The sequence below is a fragment of the Corythoichthys intestinalis genome, chromosome 21 (assembly GCF_030265065.1).
Source record: "Corythoichthys intestinalis isolate RoL2023-P3 chromosome 21, ASM3026506v1, whole genome shotgun sequence".
Lineage (NCBI taxonomy): Eukaryota > Metazoa > Chordata > Actinopteri > Syngnathiformes > Syngnathidae > Corythoichthys > Corythoichthys intestinalis.
Genome location: NC_080415.1, coordinates 24,458,948 through 24,474,637, shown reverse-complemented (window position 1 = coordinate 24,474,637; position 15,690 = coordinate 24,458,948). Strand labels below are relative to the sequence as shown.

The window sequence follows — 15,690 nt, the reverse complement described above, 5'->3', positions numbered from 1 at the left end:
TCACAGTGGGTATGGTGCAATTTAGTATTATTTTTCCTCCAAACAAGAGAACCTGTGTTTCTACCAAAATGTTCTATTTTGGTTTCATCTGACCATAACACATTCTCCCAGTCCTCTTCTGGATCATCCAAATGCTCTCTAGCGAACCGCAGATGGGCCTGGACGTGTACTTTATTCAGCATTGGGGACACGTCTAGCAGTGCAGGATTTGAGTCCCTGGCGGCTCATTGTACTGATAGTAGCCTCTGTTACTGTGGTCCCAGCTCTCTGTAGGTAATTCACTAGGTCCCCCCTTGTGGTTCTGGGAAACGCACAGCCAGGGCAACAAAGGAGTGGCCTAGCCAGTCTCCAGATCTCAACCCCATAGAAAATCTGTGGAGGGAGTTGAAAGTCCGTGTTGCCCAACGACAGCCCCAAAACATCACTGCTCTAGAGGAGATCTGCATGGCGGAATGGGCCAAAATACCAGCAAAAGTGTGTGAAAAGCTTGTGAAGAGTTACAGAAAACGTTTGGCCTCCGTTATTGCTAACAAAGGGTACATAACAAAGTATTGAGATGAACTTTTGGTATTGACCAAATACTTATTTTCCACCATGATTTGCAAATTTTTTTTTTTTTTTAATCAAACAATGTGATTTTCTGTTTTTTTCCACATTCTGTCTCTCATGGTTAAGGTTTACCCATGTTGACAATTACAGGCCTCTCTAATATTTTCAAGTGGGAGAACTTGCACAATTAGTGGTTGACTAAATACTTATTTGCCCCACTGTACGTCAAATCCATGTTGTCCCAGTCAAAATGGATTGGACATCTTTTGCCGTCAATGGCATCCAGTGAGTTAAGGTTTGGGAAAAGCTTTGTATCGCGCTTGTTGTAATTCACTTAATAGCCCAAGGTAAAGATTTATCCGCTCTTGTCAATTCACCTCAGCCTCAATCGGCAGCGCCAAGGTCACTTTAGCGCGGTCGGGGCCCACAGGATTAAACTGTCATGTCGCTCTAATAGGCAGCGCGGGGAATCATTAGTCCGGCTCAGCTGCCTGACTGATGGGCATTTCGCTCCAATCATGGGAGTGCGCCGCCACGGGCCGCCCGCTATTGACACTTGTGTCAGCGCGCGGAGGGCGACGCCTTCATCAGTCCGGACACCCTCAACATTGATTTGACAAGCTGTCGTAATGACCCCCCCCTCCCTTGTTTTGCCAAAGGATCACCGTTGATTCCAGCTGGCTGATGCACTCGCACGGACACCTGTCGTCATGGAAACCGTGAGTGTTCCACCATTGGCAAATTGTAGATTTGGATTATACAAAGACTCCTAGTAAGAGTATTAGACTCATGAAGAGCTGCTGTAGGCAGTGTTGGGCACGTTACTTTAAAAAAGTAATTAGTTATAGTTACTCACTACTTCTTCCAAAAAGTGAGTTACTAACTGAATTACTCTATAGTAAAAGCAACTAGTTATCTGGGAAAGTAACTATTTCCGTTACTTTAAAAAGAAGTTGTATGTCAAAGTATTTGAAATTTTCTGAACAGTATTCGAGTCAGTTGAATAGAGAAGAACAGACAGGTAGTTGTGTTATAGAACCTTGTAATATTTATTGCACCTCACCAGCAGCAGATTTATCCTACACTTGAAGTGCAACAAAAATAAACAGATTTTAATTGCTTACCACAGATGTCGACAAAAGCTTTGCCCCGGGACATAAATTACACTTTACATGCACGTTCTTTCCTCTAATTTCGACCAACTTGAAATAGTGTTTATATCTCCGCCTCGTAAAGGACAAATTTTACTCTGAATGCTCTGCCATCATATCCCTCTGCATCTGTTTTGCGTGTGTGTGTTTACCGCACGCGCTGTTCCGGTTTGTGTGTGAAAGCACCGGCTCTGAAGTACGTGCGCTATTAGGCTCGAGCGTTTACATTACAGAATGGGAGATCACGTGAGATTTGACAACAATGGAGCCATATTGGAAGCAGGTCTGGCTCGCGGGACATTAAACTTTAACTTGCCAGTTCGATAGAGACAAACTTGTTACTAAGGCGAAGAACAGATATGTGATCAAAGTTAAGGATGTGAACAATGTTCACCCTTACGAGCAAGCTGAAGACAATTGGAGTAGAGATGTCGACGGGCTTCCACAATTACGTGAAATGGACATTCTGCTGTATTTGTTGTTTGGTGTATGTTACTTAACTCCTCAGCGATTCCGAAATTACAAATCGCGACAAAACTACGAACAGTTTTGCTGCGGATGGGTGCAGGACCTGCACATTATGACCGTATCAAACGGCAACTCCCTCGTTCTTGCAAAGGTAGGCTATGTGGGTTTACTATTTTCATTGCCATGAACCTGAACAAACCCCAAGTCTTGGATGACAAATGAACAGAGCAGAGTAGACTCGCTACGGCTGGTAGTTTCTTCAATTTATTCAAAGTAACACACCGCTTTTGACCACCAGTAACGGTAACTGCTTTGTAACGCCGGAAAAAATAATTAGATTACCCAGTTACTGAAAAAAATAATACAGTTATGTAACAGCGCTATCACGGCATTATTCCCAACACTGGCTATAGGTCATTACATTGTGGAAAAGCTTATTCAGCTTCTGATGTCACAAGGCCAAACCCCTTTTGAACATAGTTACATGGCCACTGCTAAACGAAAAACCCAAATAAAAAGCTATAGATTAGGGCTGTCAAAAGATTAAAATTTTTAATCGAGTTAATCACAGCTTAAAAATTAATCGTAATTAATCGCAATTCAGTCCATCTATAAAATATGCCATATTTTTCTGTAAATTATTGTTGGAATGGAAAGATAAGACACAAGAACTGCATTTGTTTATTATAACAATAAACCAAGATGGCATTAACATTATTAACATTCTGTTAAAGCGATCCATGGATAGAAAGACTTGTAGTTCTTAAAGATAAATGTTAGTAGAAGTTATAGAAATTTTATATTAAAACGCCTCAATGTTTTCATTTTAATAAAATTTGTAAAATTTTCAAACAAAAAATAAACTAGTAGCTCGCCATTGTTCAGCACCACCAATTCTCATGGTGCTGAAAACCATAAAATCAGTTGCACCCAAGCGCCAGCAGAGGGCGACAAAACTCCAAAAACACAAGTAACAAGTGCAATTGACACTGTACTGTTATTTTAATCTGTTTGAGTGGGGCATGTGCGTTAATTGCGTCAAATATTTTAACGTGATTTAAAAAATTAATTACCGCCTGTTAGCGCGATAATTTTGACAGCCCTACTATAGATCTTAGGATTTTATTGTGAAAGCGTTTTCCCAGTTTTTCTCAGCTCCAGTCATACGATTTTAATTTATAGAATTGCACAGTGGGGAGTATCAAACGCCCTGAAAATATCACGCTTGAAACGACAATACATAAGCGTTTATTTCGTGAAGATACAAAAAAAAAGCATATACAAGTCAGTTTATGCTTGACAGTAAAACATACAGTGAACCCCATTGTATTGCAAACGCATGGCGGCCATTGACGGCAATAGACGTCTAATCCATTCGAACTTGGAGGGGCTGGCAGCGCCCTCCAGGTTGTAATGAATTGGACATCTTATCTCCATCAGCGGCACAGAGACACAATCATTCACAGCCAGCCCAAATGGATTGACTAATAGGGTGATAGTAAACTGTTTACCAGGTCGTCAAAATTACAATTTAGACACAAAATACAAAACAAAAACTTGAACACGCTTCACAAATTTTGACAGGTGATGTATTGTGGTCCTTTTAAGACTTTTCGGGGGCATGCTAACAAATACATTCTGAGCTGCAACGATGGGAGAAGAACATTCTAAAAGCCTCTCTTCGCAGCAGTGGGCCCCTCTGGAGGTCCTCCAATGGCCGAAGCACTGCCTGGCACTCCATAAACATCCAATACAGGAACGAAACTGATGGATGGAGCGTGTAAAAAGCACGTAGTAGTATGATAGAGCTGTTTTGTGTTTTAATTTTCCTAGCGTTGAAATCAAAACTTGTGTTAGGCAGTGCTTCAAGCCAAAGGAGGACTTATAGAGGCCCACTTCCTGCGATATGTGGCTTCCGTATCCATGTAGTTTTGAGTTGCTTTTGATTTGGTAGTAAAACAGCTCTATCATATTTGGAAGAAGGGCTTACCCTAAAATTTCTGACTAATAAGTAGAAGACGTAAGGCTTCAGCAAAATCTTTCACGTGTACGAAATGTCGCAAAATTAGAGCCGTGATTGGACTGTAGGAAGTATAAGTGGCAGATTTTAACTGCTTTCATAGTTTTTTTTTTTTTAAGTTTGATTTCACGATCAGGATATTTGTCTGAATACAAGACATCTAAAACTTGGCTTTAGATACTGCCACAAGTACAGCATAATACACATTATCTTTAGATAGAAATAGTATCTATAAATCATTGCGCAGCTTTACTGTTAAAATTCAGTTTTATGTACCACTGTTATAACTAACAGTTTCCAGTAGATGGCAGTGTTGCATTACTTTTGAGTAAAAGATCACTATTAAGTCTCGCCCCGAATACGAGACGAGAAATGCCAACATATTGGAAGTCTGAAAAGTTTAGGCACCTTCCATTTGAATAGTTTCTATATACGTATTGTGTGAGGGAGGGGCTGGTGCCTGTTTTTCCGGGCAGTGAGAATAACTGTCACAAAGGCATAGTTTGTCGCCACCATGGTACCACCGGAGTTCATCGAGAGCCAGCAAGGCAACTTTGATATGGTGCGCGGACATCGTGTCGTGGTTAACTTGATTGTCTTTGTTTTTGTTTCCTTGCCAGCCTGACATATGTCCGCCGCCACCAGCGTCAGCATTCGTCTTTTGCTTCTCGGATTGGCGGGTTGGAGCAGCTGGCGGGTTTGTGCGAACCGGCGTGGTGGTTGGCAGCGACGGCATGCGTATTCACAGGCTTGGTGTGTATGGTCCTCAGATGACCCCCCTGCTGCTCATCTGTAAACCATATCTTTTCTGGAACACACCAAGAGGCGGGACGTTACGCCTAAAATCTCGAACTGAGGACTGGATGTTGTTGCACATGCTGCCACCGGAGTGTGCTGTTTGGTGGTTAATACATCACATCAGGTAATAACAACAGTGTTAAAAATAATCCCAATATTCTTAATACCTATTTTAACTGAATTGAGCCAATTTGAACTATGTAGTTAACCAAAACAGCAGCACCAACAAGTGTCCAATCTTCCTGCATGTTGTAAAGGATGCAAGTGTAACATGCAGTTAATAACGAGCAGAACATTTTGAGTCGTTGTAGCTAATAACCATTCATATCCATACCTTGGGCTGCTCTATGTTTTCTTGAGGTGCTTTAGAGGGAAAAAAGAAAGCACACTAAGTGCGGTAAGATAATGGAAAAATGCATAGAATATGGCGGAAAACACAGACAAGACTGAAAAAGCAGTGTCTGCTCTTGCATTCTTTAAAAGAAACTGCTGTATTTTAAGCCAAAACAACTGTTGTGTTTGATAGAACAAAATGTCTATATGCTGCCATAGCAGATTCATGGCACATTAAGCCCCCGAACTATTTTTTATTTTCCGTTTTACCCTGAAAGCCCCCGTTTACAGACGTCGCGCAACCGCTTTTGTTTCAACCCAGCCATAAAACTCTGGTAATTAATTATATTTATTTCTCAAAATATCTGTCATTTTTAGCTTAGAATCATTAATTGATGTCTAATATTTCGTAAAAAAAAAAAAAAAACGACTTTAAAAATTTATTCACTCACATATTTTAAACTTTTAAACAAATGACATTGCAATGAAAAAAAATGGCGTCTGTACAAAAGTCATGGATATCTACCTCATAACTATCGCTTAATTGTATTTTTTTTGTTACTGTCGCATTTTCTTCGATATGTTAGATGATAAATAATTGATCCAAACAAAGAAAAATTGAAAAACAACGTTTAAAAGGGTAAATATACGAAAAAGAACATCCCGACCACTCCTTGATGTCTGCGATTTCTGCATCGCGACCCTTGTTTTATTAACGTGTTTCACACATAAAATCCGGCTGTGGCCATTCACAGCTGTGTCTTGACACTCAGTGATACATGCTACATGGAGTTTTTGGATCGAAACAAGGTAAGTACGCGATAGTATCTTGTTAAAATCATGGCGTCTTTAATTCTGCTCTGGCGTGCTCTCACTTCCAGATAGGGTTTTGCAGTTTAATTTTTTTTTTTCCGAAATGCCTTCCTGTTCAAAATTTTTATTCCTCCAGAAAATTGAGATTTTAAGCTTTCCAATGATGTATCACATGTGCATATCGGACAATTTTGAAATTTGGCCAAATTGGGGGTCTCAGACTTCAGCTCACCTGAGTGTTTTCCGCCATATGGCAATGCATGAATGGATGTTGAGTTTTAGCGTTATGAAAAGCAGCCACGTTGAAGGTTGATGCTTGATGTTTTTTTTTTTTTTTTTTTTTTTGTAAGTTTGATGAATTTTGAAACAGTGTTCTTGGTTCATTGTGCCATAATACCACAGTACTGTATGTACTGTAGCTTTCATCAGGACCGCTTATTTAAAGGAGTTCAGAATTTTTGACATTAGGCTTAATCTTCAAGTTAGCAAGGGTTGAATTAGTCGGTGGATTTGATTTCAACAAATTCCGTGCAGTTATTTATCAAGGCCGAGTTATGCTACTGCGGCAGACCCGATTTACGACCCTCCGCCGTAGCCTTTCGTGTTCCTTCATAATTTTCTGACTTTGCGTCGCGTCAATGCGGGTGATGTGGTGGAAATGGACTGTGATTGGTCGGCTCAGACTGTTGTCTCCAGTTCAGCGCGAAATCACCGACATTGTCAAACATCTTTGGACCAAGCCGACGAGAGTATCAACGAAGAGCAAGTACGACAACTTCTACAATGACTCGTCAAGATATTATGAAGATTGCCAAATGGCAAGCAATTCATGGAAGGAGATTGCTGAAAATACGGGGCTGGAGGTCAGCCAGCGATTGAATAAAAAAATGGAAGAACCACCGAGACAAGTATGTGTGTGTCTGGAATTGAATGGCCACACGAAGCAGTGTCAGCCAAAAACTGCCAGCTTTTTATCACTTTATGTCGTATTTTTGGTTGGTGCACGTCATCATTTATTGTGTACATATGTTTGCTGTGAGTCTGTGACTTATTTACGTGTCACACTCCAAGTATAAGAAGAATAAAGCACAGGTTTTGTGTCAAATGAGTTGTTTTGATGTTTAATTTTCAACTAGACAGTTCACACACTTGAGACATCATCACTGATTGAGTGTGCCTTGGTGCTTTTATGATAACGTGTCTACCATCAAGGCTTACGACGCAGTTTGGGAAATTCCATAGCCGCCAGAAATCTGCTATGACTTCCCACTGGCTGGTTGTAGGACACGGCAAAAAAAATCGGGCTGGAGGGCTGTCCACAATTCTTTGCAGACCTCGGACAAAACGCTGGACACAGTGTTTGACGCCAGTTTGAAGCTAGCCGCCACAGCTTGCTGGCTTCCACCTTAGGCTAGAATTCGTAATGTGACGGCATCAACAGTCCGACAGACCGCCCCGAATAGTTTTGTGCGTCGCCTGCACCTCAACATTTGTTGTTCAATGTTGATGAGCTGAAGATTCAAGCGTTTTATCTCCGTTAGCATTTTAGCATAGCAGTGTAACCAGAAGAAAACGAAGTCGTCAAGAGTCTCCCAAAACCCTACAAACACAACACCACACCCCTCTAGTGGCTTGGCGGTGAATTACAGAGCAACGCCGCAGAACTATCGAATGCTCATTGACACCGAAGTCGCTTCGCCGTCACGGCAACGCAGTAGCATAACTCAGGGTTTAGTTTCACGGTGTGGCAAAGCTAGCGCGAGCCAATGGGCCTGTCCTAGCAAGACAGTAAAAAGCAACATATGCACGCATGAAAATCACCGATGACCCATGCAATCAATAGTGTTGACTATGTTTTGAGGATGACTTAAAACTTACCATTGTATGTCAATAACTGTAGTATGAACAGCAACATTTGCTATCCAGCAACTCTGTCGGTAACAGGCTGCAGAGCGGAGTGATATTTTTTTCACCGGTGTGTTTATGCCGTAGCAAGTTTGTATTGTTCCTCGTTTTTCATAGGGAATTTGTGGAAACTCTCATTTCCCCATTTCTTCTGTCAGTTCCCACAGCCTCTAAATGCATGTTTCACTATGTTGTCAAATTTTGTTGCTTCGAGGATTCGTTGAATTAGAGTGGCGTTGTAAAGGTTTCTTTTGAAAGTGTATGCATTTAGTTTTATTGATTTGGGTGGATACATTGCCCTCTAGCAGCAACAGTCAATATGACAAAACTCATCTATCATGGCTGGATCCAACTGCTCCTTGTTAAGACCAACATCAGGTTGTAAGTTAATGTTTGAGCTAATATGATTGTTTATGCATTCATATTTTAGAGGTATATTTAGCAGTTTTTCGTGGGAATATGTGAACGATTTGTTAAGAGCATTGCATTTTATAGTATTTAAGCTAGCAGAATTTTGCTATGCAAGTTAGCCAATTGTTCTTTTGTCTTACTTTGATCCTCATTAAATTTTTTTAGACTGTTTGAGGCTCAGGTATTTTAATTTATTTTGAAATGCATTTATTGCTCTCTTGTGAAATGAAAGTGCAATTCTGCATAGTTTGAAAAAAAAAAAAAAACTGGAATTTTATTTGGAATTCGCATTTAATACTCTTTTGAAAGATCAATTTTAGCAAGCCTTTGTTTTCAATCTCCTAAAATTGACGCATTAAACACATTAAATGTTCCCAATCCGATTACTCGGACTAATTGATAGATTAATCGATTGGTAAATATAATCAATAACTGCAGCTCGATACAAATACACAATGAGCCTCCATGATAAATGTTTATTGGCATCCTATGGAGAAGGACACACCACGTGACTACTCTGTTTTACGATGCCGCCTCAAGTTCATTACAATATTAATTAGAAGAATTTGTGTCATGTTTGTCCTTCTACAGAGACCATAATAAAACAAAAAATATATTACCTTCCCCCATCTTTTTCCATTTTTAAACATTTTTGAAAGCTCCAGGGAGTCACTAGGGCAGCGCTTGCGGCTCCAGAGCCTTGGGTTGCTGACTCATGACCTAAGCAGTCGTTTTTCCTCCACTATTTGATCGCTTACGAGAAAGGAGGTTTGCTAGAGGTCAACATGTCTTTTGATGGCCAAAATTTAAAAAAAAAACTCTTGGAACTGGTATCATCAGACTGGGATAAGTACAATTTCCCACCGTCCTCGAATGCAGCATGAGCACAAGTGGCCGAAGGTCACATTACGCATCTAAAAAAATAGTCCCGCAGAAATAAATGAATTAGGGCAGTTTGGTCTGACATTGTTTTGGCCGCATGGGTATTTTGAATTTATTTGACTATGTTCGTTTTTTCTTGGCATGCTAGGACGACCCATTGACTCACACTAGCTTATCCACTCTGGAGCCCTGAAATTAATAAATAACAAACTGCACGTAATTTGTTGAAATCAACTCCACCGACTAATTAAACCCCCGCTAACTCCAAGAGTAAACATACCGTCAAAAATTCAGAACTTCCGCTTTAAGTGCGGCTTGATGTGGTTTGTCCAAACCTTATTTTTAACTTATTTTACGTACTTTAGCTTGTCTCGAGGGTCTCTGCTCTTGTTGCGGTTGGCTCGGTTGATGGTGGTGATGGAGTGCACAGATGAGCTTTTTTTGCTGGACGAATGAGACGAGTGCGAGAGGCTGGTCCGCGACTGGCCGGCGTTGTGGTCAAACTGCATGAGGCAGAAGATGAGGTCCGAGGGCACCAGCTCGAAGGCGTAGGGCGGATTGGTAATGACGTATCTATGGAAGACATAGAGGATGTGTCGTTTTTTTTAGGACTTTGTTGCATTTTGCAGCAATTAAAAACAAGACTCACCGTTTGGTGCATTGACTTTGCGAGTTTAGATGTGCGTCACGAAGCCGATAGATGCCGAAGCACAGCATGTTGTATGTTTTCAGCGCTTTACAAAACAGGTCGCCATAGCAACCGCCATCCTACAAAACAACAAGGAAACAGTGCTATTTTCCTTTTTAACACAACAAAAACTTTGTGTATGGATTTTAACTTACCCCAAGGTCAGCGAAGGGTCCGTCGTACAAAGCCAGCTGAGCCACGCGACAGCGATCCCGGTTGGCTAACGTCTGCGGGGTGCTGTAGCCTCCCCGCAGCGCATTTTCCTCTGCCAGTAGCCCCTCCAGCTCTGGGGTGGCGCCGCCCGTTACCAGCGTGCGGATGAGGGTGAGGATGTTGTCGTTGAAGTACGTCTGGTGAGGTAAGACCAAAGTTCATTGCTAATTGCTGTCAGCCCTCCCAGTCAAAATGGATTGGACGTCTATCGCCATCAATGGCAGCAAGTACTTTTTGCCACTCCTGCTTACATCTAGTATGTGTAGCTTTTTTTCTAGCCTCGCAATCCCTTTAACAGCAGCGTGACATCTCCCTCAGCCACTTATTGACTAGCGTGATGGATGACGCCTGTCCATTAGGTCGCATTACCTCCGAAGGCAGCTTTGTTCAAACCTCACTCAAATAGAAAGGCAGACAAATCAAGCCGTCAGTCTGGCTGAAACCTCAACTCTTTTTTTTCCCACCCTACGCTAATAGGATCAGAGAGCGTTTGGTTGATTTTTTTTTGGCAGGTTCTGTCACGCGATGATTTTATACAGGGTAACCTTGACTTTAGCTTTATTTTATTACTAGGGAACGTAGTCAAAACGCGACTGGAGATACACATTACAAAGATTTGCACAAAATGTGTAGTAAATAAGAGTACTTACAGCACTCATCAAGGAGTCCAGCACGCTGACGGCGAAGGCGGTGCCGCAAGCGAACGGCTGAGTCAGGTACAACTCTGTGTCAGGATCGTCGTCGTCGTCTTGATCCAGGAACTGGACATTGGAATCGTTGACTACGGACAAAAAAATAGATATTATTTGAAAAACTGACCATTTTTATGTGGGTTATATAAAATATATTTAAATATCTAGTTTTGCATTTCAGTTTAATGTGCATAAAAACTTGAATCTCACAATTCAAATTCTCTTCATTTTAGTACTAAACAATAAAATGTGAGTTTCATATTTTGGGTTCATAATAGGGTTGCAGCTATCGAATATTTTAGTTGTCGATTAATCGCTGGACGAAAAATTAAAATACCTGAGCTGAGCCTCAAACGGTGTAATTTTTTATTTTTTTTAATGAGGATCTATGTACAACAAGAGAACAACTGGCTAACTTACGTAGAAAAAGTCTGCTAGCTTAAATGCTATAAAATTCTAAAGTTTTTTTTTTTTTTTTTTTTAACAGTGCTCTAAACTAATGTTTCAGATACATATTCCCACAAAAAAACGGCTAAATATACCTATGTAAGATCAGTTGTATGCCAAATATATTATGCCAGTTTGCTCTCCCACAGCTATTATACGCGCACTCCCAAGCTATTATGAAGAATACAGTTTTAGCCCATAATCGTGTGCTTACTGGTGATTGCTCACATTTTGCTGATAAATACACACACACACATATGTTGATTCATCACACAACGTCTCAGTACTTTTCCACCAAGCTACAGTACTTTGAGTGCAAATGTGTGTTCAAAACAAAGATATCTTGCCTGCTCAGGAGTGTGACTCTTAATTCAATCAGGAAGCACTGTTCAATGAATGACTAGAATACTGCCACGTTGGACAACAGTGTTGTAACTGTACTCTGCCCATCAACAAGCCCTCAATAAAAGTTAGCAGCACGGGAGAGCTCAGGGAGAGACTTCAATCAGACATTGATCGTGGAACATGTCTCCTGGCTCTCCCAACCTGCAGGTTGAAAAACGTCAACTCTCTGACTCTGTCTCACCGTGCCCTGCCTTTTGTCAGCTTGCCTTGGGTAAATAACTAAGTTAAAGAACGAGTCTTAGACCCGAGAACCTATAAACTAAAGTAAGAATGCATTAAAAAACATTAGCTCAAACCAAAACTTAGGTCACGTTGGTCTTAACAGGGAGCAGTTGGATTCAGCCATGTGAAAAGAGGCAGACCAAAGGGCACTGTATCCACCCTCATCAATAAAACTAATTGCAAACACTTTCAAAATAAACCATTAAGACGCCACTTTAATTAAACGAATAGTCGAAGCAACAAAATTTAATGTGAATATTTTTTTTGTAATCGAATACTCGAGTTAATCGATTAATCGTTGCAGCACTTGTTCATAATATATACGTAATACACAGGGATGAAAGTGGCTAGAATTTCTTGTTGGAAGTCCCTCACATGAACGTCGCCACAGAGCGAGATTTTTTTTTTCCAGCTAAAACCAGTGAAATGCAGACAAAAATGCTTTTGGCAGAGTTATACCTATAACACATACACATGCAATAAGCTAATGCATTACACATACTGTCACAAGGCATACATGCGAAACTGATTTTCATTCAAAATTATATTTTTTCTATGATTTGCAAAATAAGTCAACAAAAAGCAACCCAAACCTCCATCTCCTAATTTGTTATTTTCCCTTATTTCCTCATATCTAAATGCAAAACCATAATTTTAACTACATAAGAACATAGGATGTACATTAAAATGGAAGATAAGTTAAACATTAGCATATATAAATATATACACCGGTAATGTATTTTTGTGAATGTACAGTATGTTATATTAAGCATAGTGAAATTATGTATTTTGAAGACCACACACACATTGACTTTTTTAAATTATAAGGAAATAAATAAGTAGCATAATGAACATAATTAAGTCCAAAGTGCACATTGGCATGGAAGATGTTCTGAACCTCCCAATCAGAGCATATAAAATAAATAAGCAGTGTTGTTAATCCTACTTTAAATAAAGCAATTAGTTACAAATTACTTCTTCCAAAAGTAAGTAAAAGTAATCGAGTTAGTAACTAATGTTACTTTTCATGTTCTACACGTTATTACATGATCCATTCTATTTCTTTCACATCAAATGTTTATACAGTATTAACTGATTGAAGTGTCTTTTTCATTCCACAAAAATAGGTCATCCTTTTTACATTTTTTTTTAAATTTTCACTTATATAAGAGGTTAATGGTATACAAACTTTCAAATGCTGTGAGAAAAAAGCCTTATTTTTCCTGTTGGACTCAACCCTCACTAAACCTTGACTTGACTTGACAAACCCCTAATATATAAGGATATATGTTTTTTCAATATGCAATTGAGGCTCTGAATCTCTTCCCTCTTCTATCTTTGCTCTAGTTGTTTTGATTTAAAAAAAGAAAAGAAAAAAAGAAAAATCACACAAGGTTCATGGATACATCATTCAAGAAAAGTTTAGAGCAAGTGACTATTTTTGGTAATAAAAATTAATTATAATTATATTGTAGCACCTACAAGGACAACGCGCATTTGTTGATGACAGTGCAAACTGAACAGTTTTAATTAATTGTACCCATCTGAGGGCCACGAACTGGATGTTAAAAAAATAAAAAATAAAAAAGTTCCCCGAGAGTTCAAGATGAGGACTAAATGCTACTAATGCTAAATGCTAATGCTAGCGACAACATGAATGCTATGATAACGCTCCGAGCCACGTAGCATCATGTTTGCATCGGCTTTTTTTTGTTTTGTTTTTAATATTTTTTAAGAGTTTTCACTGTTGCAGTAATATTTTAGGGGTCATAGCACCATTCTGGCCCACTGTCACCCCTGGTAATACCTACAACTTTTCAAGTTGTTTAATATACTAGTATAACACACAGAAAATCCATATTTCAGTCTTTACTTATTGTTCTTACACATAACCCAAAGAAAATGATGCGAAAGTACATGAATATAAACTGAAATGTGAACTATATATATGGTGGAAAACACAGACAAGGTTGAAAAAGAAGTTTCTGTTCTTCCACCCCTCTTGAAATAAACTGCTGTATTTTAAGCCAAAAGAACTGTTGTGTTTGCTAGAACAATATGTCTATATGCTGCCATAGCAGTTTCATGGCGCATAAATCCCCCGAACTATTTTCAATTTGTCCGTTTTACCCAGGACACCCCTGTTTACAGACACCGCGCAACCGCTTTTGTTTCCACTCAGCCATAAAAAGAAGTAATTATTCTTTCTTATTGAAAATGTCTATCATTTTTAGCTTAGAATCATTAAATAATGTCTAATATTTAGTTTAAAAACAAAAATAAAACAACTTCATAAAATTATTCACTTGCATATTTCAAAATTTTAAACAAATTATGTCTCAATGAATAAAGTAGTGTCTGTAAATAGGTCACGGATATCTACCTCATAACTATTGCTTAATTGTATTTTTTTTGTTACTGTTGCATTTACCCCGATATTTTAGATGATAAATAATTGATCCAAACAAAGAAAAATTGGGGGGGGGGGGGGGGGGGGTTAAAAGGGTAAATATTTAAAAAAGAAAATGTCGACCACTCCTTGATGTCTGCGATTTCTGCATTGAGACCGTTGTTATATTACCGTGTTTCACCCATAAAATCCCCAAAAAGTCCAGTTGTGGTCTTGACACAGTTTTTGGATCGAAAAAAGGTAAATACGCGATATTATCTCATTAAAATGACGGTGTCTTTAATTATGCTCTCACCTCCGTTAGGGTTTAGGGGTTAATTTTAAAAAAAAAAATTTTTTTAAATGCCCTCCTGTTCAAAATTTTTCTTCCCCCAGAAAATTGAGATTTTAAACTTTCCAATGATGCAAGCATGTAGGACAATTTTGTAATTTGGCCAAATTGGGGGTCTCAGATCGGAACTTCAAGTCACCTGAGTGTTTTCCGCCATATATATATTTATTTAAAAATATATAACAAAAATCGGCTGGGCTCCGTCAATAATTCCCCAAAAGAAGGACTGATGTTGCAATTTTTTATGGCTAAGTTGTTGGCGAAAACACCACCAAAAGTTATCATTATCTTGAAATATATTTGGTCAGAACATAAATAATATAATAATGAAAGGGCATTTTATCTTTTTTTTTTTTTTTTTTGCTAACGCTTTCATGCATGCATGCACAGTTTTTTTTTTGTTTTTTTTGTTTTTTTAACAGAGCACTAATTTTACTGATTAGCTGCCATTGATGGTGGGAGACGTCCAATCCATTTTGACTGGGAATTGCAAATGAACAAACAGTATTCACTTCTCAAAACTTTTGTATTTCCAGCGGAAGTACTTATAACATGCGCTCAAAGGCAAAAGAAATGCCAAGAAAAAGCAGAAAGCCTCGGCAGCGTCTTTCCTTACCCAGCTCGGTAATCATTTGTATGTTGGTCCCGCTGCTTTTATCCTGACTGAGTGAAACGGTAGCCACTTTTTGCTCGGGCTTTGCTGCCGGGCGTTGAGGGATAAACACGGGTTACACACATTGCGCGCGCCGAGGGCAGCGTGCGTCAAGCTTACCCAGTTCGGTGATGATGGGAATGTTGGCCCCCGTCGTCACGGAGGTCTGCCGCACGATTCCGTGGATCGGGCTGTTTTCCGGAGACGATCGGTCCATGCCCGGCGGCGTGAACCCTGCGATGCACACGGAGGGTTGCTATAGTAACCCGCAAAGGAGTCACGTGACTTCCCCGGCGCTTA

The 15,690-nt window shown here is 39.6% G+C and overlaps 1 protein-coding gene across 6 annotated transcripts in view; it reads right to left on the bottom strand.

The window, feature by feature from the left end:
* Positions 1-539: 539 nt before the first annotated feature.
* Positions 540-15,690, bottom strand: part of LOC130909883 (calcium-activated potassium channel subunit alpha-1-like) — a 108,666-nt gene continuing 93,515 nt past the window's right edge. For 2 of the 6 annotated variants that reach the window (XM_057826811.1, XM_057826813.1), the window contains exons 24-29: positions 15,511-15,624; positions 10,882-11,012; positions 10,174-10,368; positions 9,980-10,098; positions 9,691-9,903; positions 4,823-4,996 (exon numbers count right to left, since the gene is read on the bottom strand). In XM_057826811.1, the coding sequence (XP_057682794.1) occupies positions 4,975-4,996; positions 9,691-9,903; positions 9,980-10,098; positions 10,174-10,368; positions 10,882-11,012; positions 15,511-15,624 (794 nt within the window). In that variant the 3' untranslated portion in view covers positions 4,823-4,974. The other 4 variants (XM_057826812.1, XM_057826809.1, XM_057826807.1 and 1 more) reach the window with 4 other exon arrangements.